Consider the following 19,112-nt stretch of genomic DNA (forward strand, 5'->3'; position numbering starts at 1 on the left):
TTACTCCAATCTACATTGGAGTCACATAGTGTAGTAGTACAGACCTAGTATAGTGGCCTGGACTCCCATCACGCCACTTTATGTGTGGGCTTTTTTTTTTTTTTTTTCAGCCCCTATACTCTTCACTGAGATATTTGTGGGGGTGCGAGTTTTGCAGAGCTGGTACATATTCATCCGAGATTCCAGACTCCAACTCGCACCACCAGCCTGATTTTTGAATGTGGTGGAAAACCAATTTTTATTCGATATTTAATAAAAATGCTTTTAAACGTACTTTATACAGTTTACAATGTTCAGGCAATGCAAAGGGGCCTTATGAAGTATCTGTTTTTCACTTAAGGTATACTTTAAAGGGGATCTGTCAGCTCCAAAACACAACCCAAACTAGAGTAAGCGACTGTGGTGCTGACTCAGACTATGTAAGTTTTTTCTTCATACCCACTTGTATTTGGATGCTGTGCCCCCACAAACCAGCAGTAAAATGCATTTATAGGACTCCTCTTTGAGTCCTCTCCATTATGTGCGTGAGCTCAGGAGTCCTGTCAATGCCTTTTACTGCTGGTTGGAGCACAGCATCAGAACGCAAGGGAGTATAAAGATAAAAATGACATAACCGGACATCACTTACACTATACAGCACTTACTCTAGTTTTGGGGTGTTTCGGGGAAGACTTTTGTTAGTATAGGTAAAATAGTAATATGTAATTCACCATGACATCTGGATCCCCACACAATTTAGAGAAAGTAATGCCTATGTAGTTTTGCGCAAAGCTCAATATGTATATAAAATAGTGCACCACTGAAAATATTAGTAAAATATGTGATTATGATTTTTACATGCAGTGCTGCAACATGGCTTCATAGGACAATGTTCCCATAAAACTGTTTTCTAAAACAAGGCTGTAATGGAGCAGTTATTCTGCATGTTGCGCAGTATTATAATGTTACAGTCCTTGTGATGGAATATGACTTGCACATGGAGACACTGCCTTATGATTCTGACCTTTTCACACTTTGTTGTGATTCCAGTTCCCAGAGGATGGGCTCTCGTATAGAAGCTGTTCCTGCAAAATGGCCAACTATAGATCCCGCCAATGGTTTAAATGTAAGAGTTGTACCCAAGTCTCCTTTAGTGTACTCGCAGCTCTCATAGCGGAGAACATATTTTTTGTATGCACCTGCAAGTAATATATTTTAAGACCAGTGTAGGTCAGTAGTCCTTGGCCATACAGGTCTACTCTGCAGTGCTAAATATGAAAGGTAACACACTGCTTTAATACTGTTTTCTTTCTTAGAAATATAGCTTTAATAATCTGTAGTAAAGCATTAAAGGGCTTCTGTCACCTCTTTTTACCCTATAGAGATGCGGACATGCACGGCTAGCATGTCCGCAATATACCTGTCCCATATCTCTGTGTGGTTTTATTGAGTGTAAAAAATGATTTTATATCTATGTCAATCAGCCTGGTAAGGAGCCCAACGGGCTGTACTAACCCATATCTATGTCAATCAGCCTGGTAAGGAGCCCAACGGGCTGTACTAACCTATATCTATGTCAATCAGCCTGGTAAGGAGCCCAACGGGCTGTACTAACCTATATCTATGTCAATCAGCCTGGTAAGAAGCCCAACGGGCTGTACTAACCTATATCTATGTCAATCAGCCTGGTAAGGAGCCCAACGGGCTGTACTAACCTATATCTATGTCAATCAGCCTGGTAAGGAGCCCAACGGGCTGTACTAACCTATATCTATGTCAATCAGCCTGGTAAGGAGCCCAACGGGCTGTACTAACCTATATCTATGTCAATCAGCCTGGTAAGGAGCCCAACGGGCTGTACTAACCTATATCTATGTCAATCAGCCTGGTAAGGAGCCCAACGGGCTGTACTAACCTATATATATGTCAATCAGCCTGGTAAGGAGCCCAACGGGCTGTACTAACCTATATCTATGTCAATCAGCCTGGTAAGGAGCCCAACGGGCTGTACTAACCTATATATATGTCAATCAGCCTGGTAAGGAGCCCAAGGGGCTGTACTAACCGTTCTGGAGCCCAGCCACCCCCCTGTGAAGGAGCCCAGCGCCGCCTGTATCCAGGAATCTCCTCCTTGCTCACAAAGTCAAATCGCCGTAACCTCGCGATGCCTGGTGCCGGTATAGTGTTCCTTCTCTGTGCTGGCCTCACCCTTAGGGAAGGAACTGCACATGTGCGAGCTCACGCACCGCGAGATTACAGCGCTATGACTTTGTGAGCAAGGAGGAGATTCGGAGGACGCGGGCGGTGCTGGGCTCCTTCACATGGGGGTGGCTGGGCTCCAGAACAGTTAGTACAGCCCCTTGGGCTCCTTACCAAGCTGATTTTTTACACTCAATAAAACCACTCAGAGATATGGGACAGGTATATTGCGGACATGCTAGCGGCGATCTAGCCGTGCATGTCCGCAGCTCTATAGGGTAAAAAGAGGTGACAGAATCCCTTGAAGGACATGTTCACATAAGAAGTCAGAAGCAGTGGAAAGATTTGCATTAGTTACTTAGTTATATACAGATTTTACAGTCGATTTGCTGTGGACTTCATCCTATGCATCGCAAAGGATAAAATTGACATGATGGATATGTAAAGGGATTTTCCGAGATTTTTTTTTTAACTGATGTCCACTGCCTTCTGTCAATTCATCAAGCACAGCGCCGTACATTGTATAGCGACTGTGCTTGGTATTGTAGCTCAGCCCCATTCACTTAAATGGGGCTGAGCTGCACCTAGGTCATGTGACTGATGAACGTGACCTCACTGGTCTAGGATAAGCTGCAAGAAGGCCGCGGCGCAGCTGATCGTCGGGTGTCAGATCAGATACTGATGACTAGGGATGAGCGAATCGACTTCGGATGAAACATTCTAGCCAATATATTCTAATACTGTACGGAGCTCCTGCTCAGTACAGTATTAGAATTAAGTTTTATGTGAATCGACTTTGGATGTTTCATCTTAAGTCGATTCGCTCATCCCTACTGATGTTAAGTTAAAAAATCCTGGAAAACGCCTTTAAAATGCATGTCACAATTTCCACACTCATTCCATGCAGATTTTAATGAAGCATGTGGATGAGATTTAAAAATCCTGCAGATTTTTTACCCGCATATCTAAGATGAAAGATCCACAGTGCGTACACCCCATGTGGACGCACCCAAACCATATCTGAGCCCAATGAAATAGTATAGGATAGTAAAAGGACATAGAGGAAACGTAGTCTTATTTTTCTATAATATTCAAGTACTTTTTTTTTCACCTATAGTGTCAACCCTTTAATCTCTTACAGGCTGAACGTCCCATTATCCGCCAGAACCGCCCTGGTCGACCAGCCAAGAACAGACGACGGAGGATCATTTAGAATAATGTAACCATGCTGATTCTTAGCACCGTATCCGACAGACCGGTGTCTGTTCATCTACACCTCAGAGGCACTTCCCCAGTACAGTCGGCTCCTCTCCAGTGTGGGCTTAGGCCGGGCCCACTCCATTCACAGCGCTTTATTTAGTGTTGGGATCTTTGTATGAGATTTATAACACTAGACATATATCCTTTGACATATTATAGCTCCCCCTTTTTTCTGTAAGAGGGCAAGGGGCGGCATATCTGTGCGGTTTTCCAGGGTGTTGAGGTAGGAGCAGACTATTATCCCCACTTCTAAATTCTCGTTTGTATATAGTAATATTTTAGCGGCATCTTGACGTTTTACGACAAGAAATGGGCTCTGAAGAAACACTGTAATCAGGTCTAGATGCCTAGTGGCCCCAAACTGGTGTTGGTCTAAAGGTCCCAGCATACTTTGCCAGCCATATCACTAATGATGTATACTGGGACTTGTGTAACCCAAGTGGAGGACCACTAGATGCTGGTATCTACTCGCTAGAAAATCCATGAACCATCAAGTGATTCTGATAGGCTCCTAAAAGCACAATCTACACGATCACATCCTCTCACGTGCTGTTCCTTTGTCCATTACATTAATTTATTTATTCTGTTTTATGTAAATGTTTTTCTCCTATCCTTTCTACATTCTGGTACTTTTGGTTTGGAAGTGTAAAATGCTAAAACAGTCATTGTCCTGGTCACTAATGCACATGTCACAGGTTTTGTAGGTTTTCTGGTTTCTCACTTGTACTGTTTGCCTCCATTTCACCTTGCAGCACCTTTAAGGTCTCGTACATACAATATACGTACATTTTACTATCTGTATACAACCTCCATAGACTTCATTGCAGAGGTCCGCACACAGCGCCGCCTCTCCAGTGAACTCCATTCGGGAAGTGGCTTTTGTGAATCTCAAAACCCTCATTTTCCAGCTAGGTGAAGGCCCCAGCAGTGGGATCCCCAACTCTCAAGCATTTCCTAAGATAGGAATAACCCTTGGACTACTGGAGGTCACTACTTTCTTTTTCTGGCAAAGTTGCTGTTTTAATGGCTAGGGCCCAACTCTCCCATCGAAACCATTTTTATCAGATGCCGGGCTGTTTGTACAGAGCATGGAAATAACACGCGTTTTAAGACATTAGCTGATAAATCATCTGCATCCACTAAATGAGATTTCCTACATTATATAGAAGGGAGTCCCATATATTACAAGTGACCCCTGCACAATATCTGACCAGTTATCGCTAAATTTCGGATCCAATATACTGTCTTGCATATAAACATTTTAACAGCGCACTTTTTAATCTGTGTCTAATGATGAACTAGGCGGCATGAAATGTAATGCCACAACGGCACATAACCGTATATAGGAGTAATGATCGTAAGTATCACATGCAAACGACATAATCGGTCTCTTATTCTTTATATCCTGGTAACTGGTGTGTTATCAAGTATTCTCTGCGGGCAGTAGAGAGAAGACGATTAGCTGAGAATTACGGTATTTTTATAGGTAATTTTATAAATGTATGCTATAGGAGGGTAACAGAGGACCTGTCATGTCTTCTGATTTAGTAAATACTTGCATTCCCCATTAACTCACAAGAATCGCGGCAAAAAAAGTCTGAATACACACTACCTGTTCGCACTGAGTTTTTGGTGCAGTTTCTGAGTGGAATCAGCACTAAAAATCGCCTCTAAACAGCCCCCCATTCATTGCAATCGGAAGCAGCACTTTTTCCAAATGAAAAAAAAAAAGAAGCAGCAACATCATGCCCTATCTTGGCCGCTCTGAATCTCCCATTGAGCTGAATGGGAAGTGGCAAAAAACGCTCAGTATGCGTCCGTGCATTTTTATCCATCCGCACCAAAAAACACAAGCTGAAATGCCGATATGCATTGGAGTGTAACCCCCCCCACCTTCCCCTAAGAAAAACGGTGCAAAAAAAATAGTGGGCCAAAGAAAACCCGCTTCATTCAGCGTGTATTCCAAATCCATCATTCAGGTTTCCTGATGCAGTTTTGGAAGCTAAAACCACAGAATTTGTTTCCGTCCTTAATACTTTCTCGCCTGTAAGGACAATCGGAATGATAACGCCCAGTTGGCAATTTATTCCTGCATTTCTAGGAAGGTTAAAATAAGTCCAGGATTGTTATTTCACGGGAAATACAAGTAATCCCTTAGGCTACTTTCACACTGGCGTTTCTGGGTCCGCTTGTGAGATCCGTTTCAGCGCTCTCACAAGCGGCCCAAAACGGATCAGTTCAGCCCCAATGCATTCTGAATGGATAAGGATCCGTTCAGAATGCATCAATTTGGCTGCGTTTGGTCTCCGTTGCGTTTTTTAGGCGGTCACTAAAACGCAGCTTGCAGCGTTTTTTTGACCGTCTGACCATGCAGAGCCTAACGGATCCATCCTGATAGTCATTAAGGACGTATCCGTTTTTCACTGACACAAATGGTGCAATTGAAAACAGATCCGTCCCGTATTGACTTTCAATGTAAGTCAAGACTGATCCGTTTTGACGTAGACTTTCTTTTTAATGAATAATGCAAAAGGATCCGTTATTAACGGATACAAGCGTTTGCATTATTTGTGCGGGTCCGTCTGTGCAGATACAAGACGGAACCGTGCAAAACGCGAGTGTGAAAGTAGCCTAAGACAGATCTGGAGAGCCAAGAGGCCTCTTTTATAGTTGCACATCTAGTCATTTACTATTGTGATACCTGTAAAATAGTGACAAGATGGTGATGGGCCTGGAGAGAACATTTAGAAAAACCTAGCACCGTGTTATTTCCTCTTTTCCATTTGACCATTCTACATGTACAACAATGTTATGTAATATATGTAGCTAGGATTGGCATGGCGGCACTGCTCCAAAATCTAGATTTTCTATTGATAACGTCTCTTGTATTATCAATAACCAGATGCTTCATGAGCTTGTTCCTCAGTCTCCACCAAAGTGGCGAATGCCAAACTACCTAGTGAAGACTGGGAAGTGTTTTATTCCTTCGTTGCTTCTTCTCCTGCTGGACAGATCCTAAGATGCATTTTACCTGCACAGGATTTTAAGATTTGCTAGGAGTAGTGATTTGTGCTTCACTCTATGGGTTGATGCTGTCACTTTTTGGGTTTAGAGACAACTAAACGTTTTACCAGCCCTCAAATCACAACTGACACATTGTGCAGCTGCACTCTAAGGCCCCTTTTACACCGCGCGGGTGCAATGCGTGACGTGAACGCATAGCACCGCACACATCAGTTCTGCATTGCGTGAAAAACGCAGCATGTTTGATATTCTGCCCCGGCACCATAGAAGTGAATGGGGCTTCAGTGAAAAACGCATCGCATGCGGATGCAATGCGTTTTTCACTGACGGTTGCTAGGAGATGGTGTTTGTAAACTTTCCGTTTTTTTTATCACGCGCGTGAAAAACGCATCAAAACGCATTGCACCTGTGCGGAAAAAACGGACTGAACTTGCTTGCAAAATGGTGCACTCTGAACGCATCCGGACCTAATCCGTCACGCTTGTGTGCCGGCTCTAAGGGATGAGACAGAAATGTTGGCACTCTGTCGCAATACGTCTCCAGAGAAGGTATCCATTTTTCAGAGACCAGCAATCTGATAAGGCCATGTGCGTGAGGCCTTATAATGTATTTTAGCGAATACAGACCGGCCTTTATGTATTTTAACAAAGAAACGTGTAACAATTTAGCTGTTTATGCATATGGACCATCTCAAGGATGAGAGATTGGATGTTTGATGGTCTCATATCTCCACCAGGACAAGCTCCCCCCAGCATTTGGACCTTCACAGGTCAGACTTTTATCCAGTTTAGGTCTCATGCACATGACAGGATGTATTTTGCAGTCCGCGAGTTTGGATACAGTCTATGTTGCATCCGCATTTTTTTTGCAGACCCTTTGACTTCAGTGGTCCACATTTTGCAGCCAAGTGTAGGACATGTTCTACACATGGATTATCTGTGTGCTTTCTGCAACCGTATGTCCGTTCTGCAAAAAGATAGAATAGGTCCGCAAAATGCGGACCACGGACCCATTGAAGTAAACAAAATTGCAGACGGAACACAGACCACATACGTATTTTGAGGATCCACATTTTGCAGACCATGAGGCCTTATGCAGAGGTGATGGACATTTTCCCTGCTGTGATGCACTGGGTCTTCTATAAAGATTTATGCTTTTGTAATTTTACAGTGAATTTTTTTTCTTTGACCCTCCCTCCCCCAAGCATTAATCCAAAAATATTGTTTAGTCCTAGCAGTACCAGCGCAATGTACAAGATGGTGTTGGACTATATCCCATGCACATATGCATGTACACAGTAGTAACATGTACGTGATGTTCATAGTATTGGGTATTGTGACCACAGTGCCACCTTTTCACTGAAGCTTTGGATGAAGGCAGGCTGCATGGCTGGCGAGAGGGTGTACACGGTCAGTCCACATATAAAGGGGAATTGGGACCCTATTTTGGTTTTTCTCTCTCTCTCTCTCTGCGATTTGCTTGTGTCTTTTGCAGTGATTTGTTTTGGGTTTTTACTGTACTCGTTTGTTAATTTGCTTTATTGGGTTCATTTTGCAGTTGTTTAAATTGAAGGCCGGGTTCACATCACATCACTGTTTCGATCCTTAATTTTGATGCCTCCCTTACTCTCATTTTGCATCCATTTTAGCCAATTCTGTCTGAGATCTGTTATTTTAGATGAAAGAAAAAGTCCTTCGTGGAGGACTTTTTCTCTCATCAAAAATAACAGATCTCAGACGGAAATGGCTAAAACAGATGCTCAAAATACAGAATCCATTATTTTCTGTTCTTCTGATGGATCAGAAGAACGGAAAATGAAACTGTAATGTGACTGTCCTACCAAGAGGCCATTGAAAAGCAGGTGCCAGGCACGTCGGAGTGAGGAATATTATTTGTAGGTCCTAATCGAGTCTGTACTCCAGGATGAGGCTATATTCATGTGGCATGAATAACTTTATTCTTTTTGTGAAATGTACCAGTTTACAGCAATTTAGGAATTGGTAATGAACACCTATACTGTGCACCTATTATAAGACAACATAGCCTTCTATATAGGCATCAACAAGCTGCCCATTGCTTTGATGGGACTATTTTACCCAGACTATTTGAACGAGTTGTACAGGATAAGAAAAAAACGTAACAGCACCACTTTTGTCCATGATCTGTGTCTGGTATTGCAGCTCATACTCCTTCATGTCAGTGAAGCCGAGCAACATTACCAGGCATAGAACATGGAAAACGTGGCGCTGTTTCTAGGGGGGAAAAGGGGGGGGGGGGGGGGCAATCCCCATAATGGTTTCTTTGGGACTTTAGGGTATGTTAGTTTAAGGGCTCATGCACGCGATTGTATCCGTTTTCCGGGCCACAAAACCATGGATCCTGGCGGTGTGCATGCCACCATTTTTTTTAAACTGCTTTAGAAATGTCCTATCTTTGTCCACAAAACAGACAAGAATAGGACATGTTCTGTCTTTTTTGCAGGACTGCGGAACAGACATGCGGATGCGGAGAGCATACGATGTACTGTCCGCATCCTTTGCATCCCCATCGTTTCAATGGGTCCGCATCTGATCTGCAAAAAATGCGGACCGGATGTGGACCAAACATATGGCAGTGTGCATGGTGGGACCTATAAGAAAAAAGACTGGCTTAGTATACAGTACATATATTACATTTTGCACCTGGCACCAGCTGTGTCCACATGGGATGATGTCCGTGGTTACTGGTACAGAGGGCAGTGGCTTTGAATACAAATATATAAGAAAGTGTTTTTCTTTTTGGGTTTCCCCATTATTTTAATTTGGTCCCAGATAACCTCACCTTGTTGATAGTGTTTTTAGCATAGGGCTGTGGAGGACATTTGAACACTAACATTACTTTGCCACCACTACAGGCTTGTTGATATTCCCCTATACATTTTATAAAGATTGCTCCCCTCAGATTACAACTAATGCAGCTGAAATCGTCATGTAGGTTTTTTTTTTTTTTTTTTTGCAGGTTTTGTATGATACCAGGCACATATGTTAAAGGATCAATCTTGATATTAAAGGGGTTTTCTAGGTTCCAACACACTGCACCCCCACCGATCAGCTGTTCCCTGCAGCCTCCGATACTGGAACTAGCACTTTGAATGGAACAGGAAGCACAGCTCCGTTCAAAGTGTAGTGGTCATGCCGGGTTACTGCAGCGCAGCTCCCATTCACTTCAGTGGAAAATGAGCTGCATTTAGCACGGCCACTACACTATGAATGGAGCTCTGCTTCCTGTGCCATTCAAAGCCCTAATTCCAGTACTATAGGCTTCAGTGAAAAGCCTATTTGTGGGGGTGTGGGTTGTGTGGCCCCCACTGATTTGGATATTGATGACCTATCGTGAGGCAGTCTTATTCACACAGGGTGATAGTGGGGGGGCTACTCGTGTATCCGAAAAATTCTACCCTCCCCACCCATGCTGTGAATAATGCAGTCAGTGTGTAAATGGGAATGTGGTAAATACTGTAAACAGAAATGCCCCATTTCTATGCAATTTAATAAGGCTCTTTCACATTGGCGTCCACGATTGATGGAGCCATCCCAGCTCTGACGGATGTGCTGTGAAGCAATTCCAGATGGATCCCATTACCCTGTAATGAGGTGCGTCCAATACTTGTCATGTTTGAATCATTACCAGCCTCCTCTGGTTGGCTGATAATATATCCTCTCTGGCTAGATGGTTTTGGGCATCAGGCCAGCACTACCCTTAAGAAGCCTCAGCCTCCCACAACATAAACATCTCCAGTTAGTCCGAACATGCCTCCAATTCTCTTACCTTCCAATGCCGCCCAGATAATGTGAACCAATTTATGTCTAGTGTTCAAGTTTCGATACTAAGATAAGTTTTCACTACACATCCCATTGTAACCTCTAAAATCTCATCTACTCATCATGACTTTACTCAATTAATTTTTGTATGACTATTATGACTATAAATTAAAACATATTTAATGATCCTCTTTTTAAGAGATGCATAAAGCCATATTCTATTTATTTGCCCCATAATGATGGGGCACAGCGTAGCGTGACACACATTGAATCCTGGCACGCTTCATGTCTGTGCATGAATTCTGTCAATGTTTCCAAGATTCTCTTCTCAATGAATGCATTTCAGACCTCTTCAGTGGGGAGGGAGCTAATGTGTACACTCAATTATGCAAATGTATAACCTATTTGTGTGTAAATATTGTATAGTCCCATTGTCTTGTTACTTATGAGACAAAAAAAGAAACAATATGTCAGCAAAAATTCGGATTTTGTATCACTTTTTGCCTTTTCATGTAAAATATTTTCCTCCTTTAAGTTTTTAATATTTTTTTTGTACAAAATAAAAAAGGAAAAACGACAAACTTTTACAATTGTGAATTTTAGCTTTTTATATGGAAGTTGACTTTAATTTAACAGATGAAAATATTTTGAAACATTTTTAGATTTTATGTTTTCTGATCATTGAGGGGTCTTTTTATTTTGTATCAAGTATTAAAATGAAAAGTGTGGTAATGTTTAAATTTAATTTTGTGTCTGTGGTTTTTTATTAATCCTGATTCTGTATCTACACGAGCAGAATGTACTTGTTGGAGATCTCATTCTAAAATTATAGGCATGGAGTTGGCTCCCTCTATTAGGCTGGTTTCACACGGGCGTTGCGGGAACATGGACGATTTTTCCGCGCGAGTGCAAAACAGCATGTTTGGTACCCAGACCCTAACCCGGACTTCTTTACAGAAGTTCGAGTTTGGGTTAGGTGTTGTGTAGATTGTATTATTTTCCCTTATAACATGGTTATAAGGGAAAATAATAGATTCCTTAATACAGAATGCATAGTAAAACAGCGCTGGAGGGGTAAAAAAAAGTGAATAAATAATATAACTCACCTTAATCCACTTGATCGCGCAGCCCGACTTCTCTTCTGTCTTCATCTTTGCTGTGCACAGAAATAGGACCTTTGATGACGTCTCTGCGCTCATCACATGGTCCGTCACATGATCCATTACCATGGTGATGGATCATGTGATGAGCGCAGTGACGTCACCACAGGTCCTTTTCCTGTGCACAGCAAGGATGAAGACAGAAGAGAAGCCGGGCTGCGCGATCAAGTGGATTAAGGTGAGTTATATTATTTCTTTTTTAACCCCTCCAGCCCTATTTTACTATGCATTCTGTATTAAGAATGCTATTATTTTCCCTTATAATCATGTTATAAGGGAAAATAATAATGATCGGATCCCCATCCCCTCCTAGCAACCGTGCGTGAAAATCTCACCGCATCCGCACTTGCTTGCGATTTTCACGCAGCCCCATTCACTTCTATGGGGCCTGTGTTGCGTGAAAAACGCACAATGTAGAGCATGCTGCAATTTTGACGCAACACACAAGTGATGCATGAAAATCACCGCTCATGTGCCCAGCCCCATAGAAATGAATGGGTCCGGATTCAGTGCGAGTGCAATGCGTTCACCTCACGCATTGCACCCGCGCGGAAATCTCGCCCGTGTGAAAGAGGCCTTACAGCTGTCAGTCTAGTAAACTTTCAACTATTTAATATTTGTGGAGGGATACTAAGGAACGTATATTTTATTAATAGCATATACCACTCAGGGCTCATGTACACGACCGTGCCGTGTCTTGCGGTCTGCAAATTGCGGATGCCGCCAGTGTGCATTCAGCAATTTGCGGAACATAACGGGCCACCTATAATAGAAATGTATATTGTCCACAATACGGCCAAGAATAGGACATGTTCTATTCTTTTTTGCGGCCACATGGAATGGAGCAGCGGATGCGGACAGCACACTGAGTACTGTCCACAACTTTTGCGGCTCCCTTGAAGTGAATGGGTCCGCATCCAATCTGATATGGAACCAAATCACCTTCGTGTGCATGAGCCCTTGCACAGTACCCAGAATATCTACCTAATCTCTTCTTAGGTGCATCATTTTCTCATTCATAGGCTGTGCTATGAAAGGAACACTAAAGGTACCTTTACACGGGATGACAGAGAAGCAGATTGTTGGGAAGGAAGCGTTCCTTACATGCAGCGAGCTCCTCCAGAGTATGGGGAGGAACGATCGCTAATGCCTCGTTGTTTTCCGGCAGCAGATGCTGTTTGCACAGCATGATCTGCTGCCGGCAAATGACAATTTGTGTGTCTGCATATACTATTTGATTACCCGATAAATGAGCGTTTCGCTCGTTCATCGGGTAATCAGCAGTACATTAACACCGCCAAATAATTACTAACAAGTGTTCCTATGAACACTCGTTAGCAATTATCTTATATAAAGGGCCCTTAACCCTAGAAGTGAATGCTAAAAGTAAACTGCCAGAATTTTGTGCATGATTTTGACCTATACAAATTCTGCAGAGTACAGAATAGGTCATCAATATCCAATCACTGAGGGTCCAGCACCTTCCACCATTCAGCTGTTTCCTGAGCTGCGGGAACAGGAATTTTGGAGCTGTGCTTCCAGCTCGTTCAAAGTGCTAGTTCTGGCAGCTGCAAGGAACAGATGATCAGTTGGAGTGTGAGGTGTCGGACCCCCAGCGATCAGATATTGATGGCCTATCCTCAGGATAGATCATCAATAGCAGGAGCTTGGAAAATCCTTCTAACTCCAGAAGGTCTACTAATCTTTTCAATCTTCAGCTGCTAGTGGATGAATGAGAGAGTGGATCTTAATTATGTTTTTTTTTTCCTGCTCTAGTCAGTTATCTTAAAGGGTTTCTGTCGCCCCATTAAACCGTTTTTTTTTTTCTTTAATAATATTCCCTATAGTGCGATCTCATGATACATAAGCAAATTAATCATTTTGGTTCAGTAGAATTTGCTAAAAATCGATTTTTAAAATATGCTAATTACCTTGCTACCAGCAAGTAGGGCTGCTACTTGCTGGTAGCAGCCGCATCCTCCGATGGTAATGAGGCCCCTCCGGCATGCTGATTGACAGGGCCAGGGAAGGGAATCGTTCTCTGCTGGCGCTGTTAGAATTTGAAATCTCGCGCCTGCGCCGTACCTGTCTTCAACCGGCGCAGGCGCACTGAGAGGCGGCCGCTCTCTCGACCGCTCCATCCTCAATGCGCCTGCGTCGATGATGTCATCAAGTACACCCGGAAGAGATTTATTATTAATAATCGTTGGTGGTATAGTGTTAATAACTGTCATTTTTATAAAATTATTTATTCCCATTTCGTTGGTGGTTTTTGTGGCAGCATGCTTATTATGTACATACTTACCTGATTCGAGCATCCAGCGACGTCACCAGACTCTCCGCCTCCTTCCAGCGATGCCGGCGTCTTCTCTTCCGGGTGTACTTGATGACGTCATCGACGCAGGCGCATTGAGGATGGAGCGGTCGAGCGAGCGGCCGCCTCTCAGTGTGCCTGCGCCGATTGAAGACAGGTACGGCGCAGGCGCGAGATTTCAAATTCTAACAGCGCCAGCAGAGAACGATTCCCTTCCCTGGCCCTGTCAATCAGCATGCCGAGGGGGCGTCATTACCATCGGAGGATGCGGCTGCTACCAGCAAGTAGCCGCCCTACTTGCTGGTAGCAAGGTAATTGGCATATTTTAAAAATCGATTTTTAGCAAATTCTACTGAACCAAAATGATTAATTTGCTTATGTATCATGAGATCGCACTATAGGGATTATTAGTAAAGAAAAAAAAAAAAAAAACGGTTTAATGGGGTGACAGAAACCTTTTAAAGCCAGACAATAAGGAGTGGAGGGGGAATGCCTGATCTCCTGGGACACAGAAGATATGTATATAATTTTTAGTTTCCAGTCCACTGCATGACTGGAGGATGTCCCCTTACCTATGTTGGGACAGGAAAATCTAAAAGTCAACCCACCCACCAGAGTTTTTCCTGTCCCTATAGGCCCAATTCAAATGTAATATGTAGAAGACAAAAACTTCAAAGTGCTTTCAGTCTAGCAGAAGTTAGACTTGCTTTCCAGAGCGGACACTTTTCTGGCCAGGTGTTGATCTGGGTCTTCTGGCTTCACTACTTCTCCCGCGGGCTGGGCATATATTCCGCTTGAGAATCGGTTCTGATTGAGTTCTTGGCTTCCTCCCATGGCAAAACCAGCCTGGAATCATATCCTGAAAACTTGCTAGTGTATTCTCGTTATGTCATGGAGAGGGGGTATGCACCTGGTATATGCAGAATAGCGGCTGGGAGTTCTAGGGATGTGTTCCTGAAGGCACAGGCACGTTTCATATCTCTGGGGTGGACCTGCGTCCATTCGAGGGTGCTGTACATAATATAAAACAATTGCAATAAGCCTGAACAATATAAGTTACACTGGTACAAAAGACCCTGTCTGCACGGGCTTACCATGTACAAGGGATGGGGGAAGGATACAGTAGTTCAGGGATCAGGTGACCATGCCGGGAAGGAACACTGAGATGTGGACCTTTTAGAAATTGTGCATTCCCAGAAAACCCCTTTAAAGAGTCTCTATTAGTAGGATCAACCCTATTAAACAAGACATAAAGCTTAGTAGGGTTGATCTAGCTGAGTAAAACGATACCTGTCTTTTCTTTCTAGGTGTCGGTGTTGTGGAGAAATGAAGACTTATATTCCTATGCTAATAAGCCATTGGAGCACCAAGAGGCAGGCTTATGCGGTTTGAGTTCTTGGCTCCAAACACTCCCCCCTCCCCTTACATTTACAGCGCTGGACTTCATGTCTAGCGGTAAGTTCTCGTGCCTGCACACTTGTTTGCAAACACCCGGAAGTGGAGGTGCTGTCCTCTACTAAATTCAAAATGAAGTCAATCAGAACAAGAATGCCATTTATAAATCCAGAAGCTCTGATGTGTACCATCAATGTGAAAGATGCTCCATATCCCAATTCATCCAAAATATCAGAAATACCTGCAACTTGAAATTTAGGAAAAGTCAACTATCCTCCAATTTCAGTGTTTTCTGTTCAGGATCTTACAGGCCCACACATTTTCACCAAAGTGGTGATAGAGATAAAAAGCCTTTCTAAAGAAGCAGGGTGTGAACATTGTCCACTATTTTAGATGACTTTCTGTTGACTGTGGACTCAGAAGGGAACATAAAATCAGAATCGTAATAATATCTCTAATGCATGAATTTGGTTGGATCATCAATCTAAACAAATCAGATCTGATTCAAAGTGACAAATGTTTTTTTTTTAAGAGTTCTGCTGGGCTATCTCTAGACACAGGTGGGAGGCCAGACGAAGCATGGATTGTGCGAAACGGCCGTTGCCTGTGGCTGAGTGAGTGCCCGCACCAGCGACCATGTTTTAACTTTGAATAAACAAGCTGCAAAGAAAATTGGGTGAGTGCCGCAAGTTTTTGTCTTCTACATATTACATTTGAATTGGGCCTACATTGTTGAGCACCGCCTATATATTACACGCAAATGCGCACAGACTCCAGGTGCACCCCAAAAAGTGGCAGCAGTGCCGACACCGGGATTGCTCTCTTTATACACTGCTCAAAAAAATAAAGGGAACACTTAAACAACACAATGTAACTCCAAATCAATCACACTTCTGTGAAATCAAACTGTCCACTTAGGAAGCAACACTGAGTGACAATGAATTTCACATGCTGTTGTGCAAATGGGATAGACAACAGGTGGAAATTATAGGCAATTAGCAAGACACCCCCAATAAAGGAGTGGTTCTGCAGGTGGTGACCTGACCACTTCTCAGTTCCTATGCTTCCTGGCTGATGTTTTGGTCACTTTTGAATGCTGCCGGTGCTTTCACTCTAGTGGTAGCATGAGACGGAGTCTACAACCCACACAAGTGGCTCAGGTAGTGCAGCTTATAAAGGATGGCACATCAATGCGAGCTGTGGCAAGAAGGTTTGCTGTGTCTGTCAGCGTAGTGTCCAGAGCATGGAGGCGAAACCAGGAAACAGGCCAGTACATCAGGAGACGTGGAGGAGGCCGTAGGAGGGCAACAACCCAGCAGCAGGACCGCTACCTCCGCCTTTGTGCAAGGAGGAACAGGAGGAGCACTGTCAGAGCCCTGCAAAATGACCTCCAGCAGGCCACAAATGTGCATGTGTCTGCTCAAACGGTCAGAAACAGACTCCATGAGGGTGATATGAGGGCCCGACGTCCACAGGTGGGGGTTGTGCTTACAGCCCAACACCGTGCAGGACGTTTGGCATTTGCCAGAAAACACCAAGATTGTCAAATTCTCCACTGGCGCCCTGTGCTCTTCACAGATGAAAGCAGGTTTACACTGAGCACACGTGACAGAGTCTGGAGACGCCGTGGAGAACGTTCTGCTGCCTGCAACATCCTCCAGCATGACCGGTTTGGCATTAGGTCAGTAATGGTGTGGGATGGCATTTCTTTGGAGGGCTGCACAGACCTCCATGTGCTCGCCAGAGGTAGCCTGACTGCCATTAGGTACCGAGATGAGATCCTCAGACCCCTTGTGAGACCATATGCTGGTGCGGTTGGCCCTGGGTTCCTCCTAATGCAAGACAATGCTAGACCTCATGTGGCTGGAGTGTGTCAGCAGTTCCTGCAAGACGAAGGCATTGATGCTATGGACTGGCCCACCCGTTCCCCAGACCTGTATCCAATTGAGCACATCTGGGACATCACGTCTCGCTCTATACACCAACGTCACGTTGCACCACAGACTGTCCAGGAGTTGGCAGATGCTTTAGTCCAGGTCTGGGAGGAGATCCCTCAGGAGACCGTCCGCCACCTCATCAGGAGCATGCACAGGCGTTGTAGGGAGGTCATACAGGCACGTGGAGGCCACACACACTACTGAGCCTCATTTTGACTTGTTTTAAGGACATTACATCAAAGTTGGATCAGCCTGTAGTGTGTTTTTCCACTTTCATTTTGAGGGTGACTCCAAATCCAGACCTCCATGGGTTAAAAAATTTGATTTCCATTTTTTTATTTTGTGTGATTTTGTTGTCAGCACATTCAACTATGTAAAGAACAAAGTATTTCAGAAGAATATTTAATTAATTCAGATCTAGGATGTGTTATTTTTGTGTTCCCTTTATTTTTTTGAGCAGTGTATATACGTAGTCAATTTCATACTCATCCTTTCCAAAACCATATTTGATTGTTGTCACAAAAGCCAAGAATCCCTCAGTAGAAAAATTCCTCTACCTCATTGGATCCTCTGCTCTGTAGATTTGTGGCTGCTCTCATCGAATCTCTCCAAAAGTATTCCATGAATTCTGTATTTGTCAATTAGAGTCATGATATTTGCGAGTCCAACAGGGGCTCAAGTCCTTGGTCTCTCTTTCCAAGGGTCTTGGTCTCCACACTTAAAGCAATAATCTTCCAATTATCAGAAGCTGAGAGCAGTGTAGGAAACAATCAGGCCTCATTCACACAACGGCTGTTTTCAGAACCAAAGAAAGCCTATGGTGCTATTCACATGGCCATTTTTTTAATGGCTAGTGAATAATTACTGACAACAAAATAGAACATTTCCTATTTTTTCATGCCCAGGTGGACCCCATTAAAATAAATGCATCAATTTTTAACCCCTTGACAACCAGTGATGTGTATGGACAGCGGAAGTAGGGGTTTTAAATATGGCGCCCATTCACAAGCTCAACATCTGAAGAGGTATGAGAAAGGTATGTCAGACAACATGACTACAGTAGCCTACTTAAAACAAGGGAGGTCCTTCAATGAAAACGTGTTTATAACCCTCACGCAAATGAAAATGCTAAAGTACAGACTTACTTCTCCCTCAATCCTAGGGAGGGCACTCGGTAGGGGGATGCTCTATTGCAAAATAAAGCATGGACTTGGGAGTATGCTTTTCCTCTAATCCTGCTAGTTCTCAGGAAACTTCGGAGCAATAGTTTCAAAAATCATAGTTTCTATATGGTCAAAAAAGAATGAGAGATATGGCCTTGGAGGATCTAGTCCTTATCCCAGCTCATCCAGATGTTCTCCTTTGAGGACGAGTCTGGTACCTGAGGGTAGAAGCCCTAACGCTTGTTTCCTTGACCACGAAAGGCAAAAAGCTCTTGAAATGGGCTTTCTCTACCCAACCTAAAGTGACAAACAGGTTATTCTTTCGATTTACCTTAAAGTTGGAGAGTATTTTGTGCCTGGAGTGGAAAAAGTAGTCTAGACCTTCTAGATCCTAATATTCCCTAAATCCTGGATTTCTTACACGGAGGGTTAGATAAGAGTGTTAGCGCTAGCACCATCATTGTGCACACAGTGATTTGTTTATTTTTCTGAAAATAAATGGGTTTAAAGGTTGCGTCAAGAATAACACCTTCCATTAGGATTTTTTTTTTTTTTCCTTTTTAGGATCTTAGTGTGGTTCTTCAAGAATTAATTTCCTCTCTCTCTGAACCCACTTAAGATATTTGTTTAAAAATGTTAACTTTACAAAACGTTTCCTCATAGCTATTACTACAGCTAGGATAATAGCCGAGCTCCGAGCTGAGCCCTTTCTTGTAGGGAGACCTATTTTAAAATTCTGCATAATCGGATTATCCTTAAACTGGAATCCTCTTTTTTCCATAACTCTAAAATTGAAAAGTCAAAAGGGGAAAAATCGATCTTAGACCAGACTGGTCAGACATCTGTTGGGCACAGTACCACAACAGTGATGATACAAATCC

At 43.3% G+C, this 19,112-nt stretch overlaps 1 protein-coding gene across 2 annotated transcripts in view; it reads left to right on the top strand.

Moving 5' to 3' along the window:
* MBD6 (methyl-CpG binding domain protein 6) overlaps window positions 1-5,373 on the top strand; it is a 78,018-nt gene extending 72,645 nt beyond the window's left edge. For both annotated transcript variants that reach the window (XM_040425745.1, XM_040425743.1), the window contains exons 12-13: window positions 1,030-1,105; window positions 3,320-5,373. In XM_040425745.1, coding sequence (XP_040281679.1) covers window positions 1,030-1,105; window positions 3,320-3,391 — 148 coding nt within the window. In that variant the 3' untranslated portion in view covers window positions 3,392-5,373. The remainder of the gene's footprint in view (window positions 1-1,029; window positions 1,106-3,319) is intronic.
* The last annotated feature ends 13,739 nt before the right edge of the window (window positions 5,374-19,112 follow it).

Source organism: Bufo bufo, chromosome 3 (genome assembly GCF_905171765.1).
Source record: "Bufo bufo chromosome 3, aBufBuf1.1, whole genome shotgun sequence".
Classification (NCBI taxonomy): Eukaryota; Metazoa; Chordata; class Amphibia; order Anura; family Bufonidae; genus Bufo; species Bufo bufo.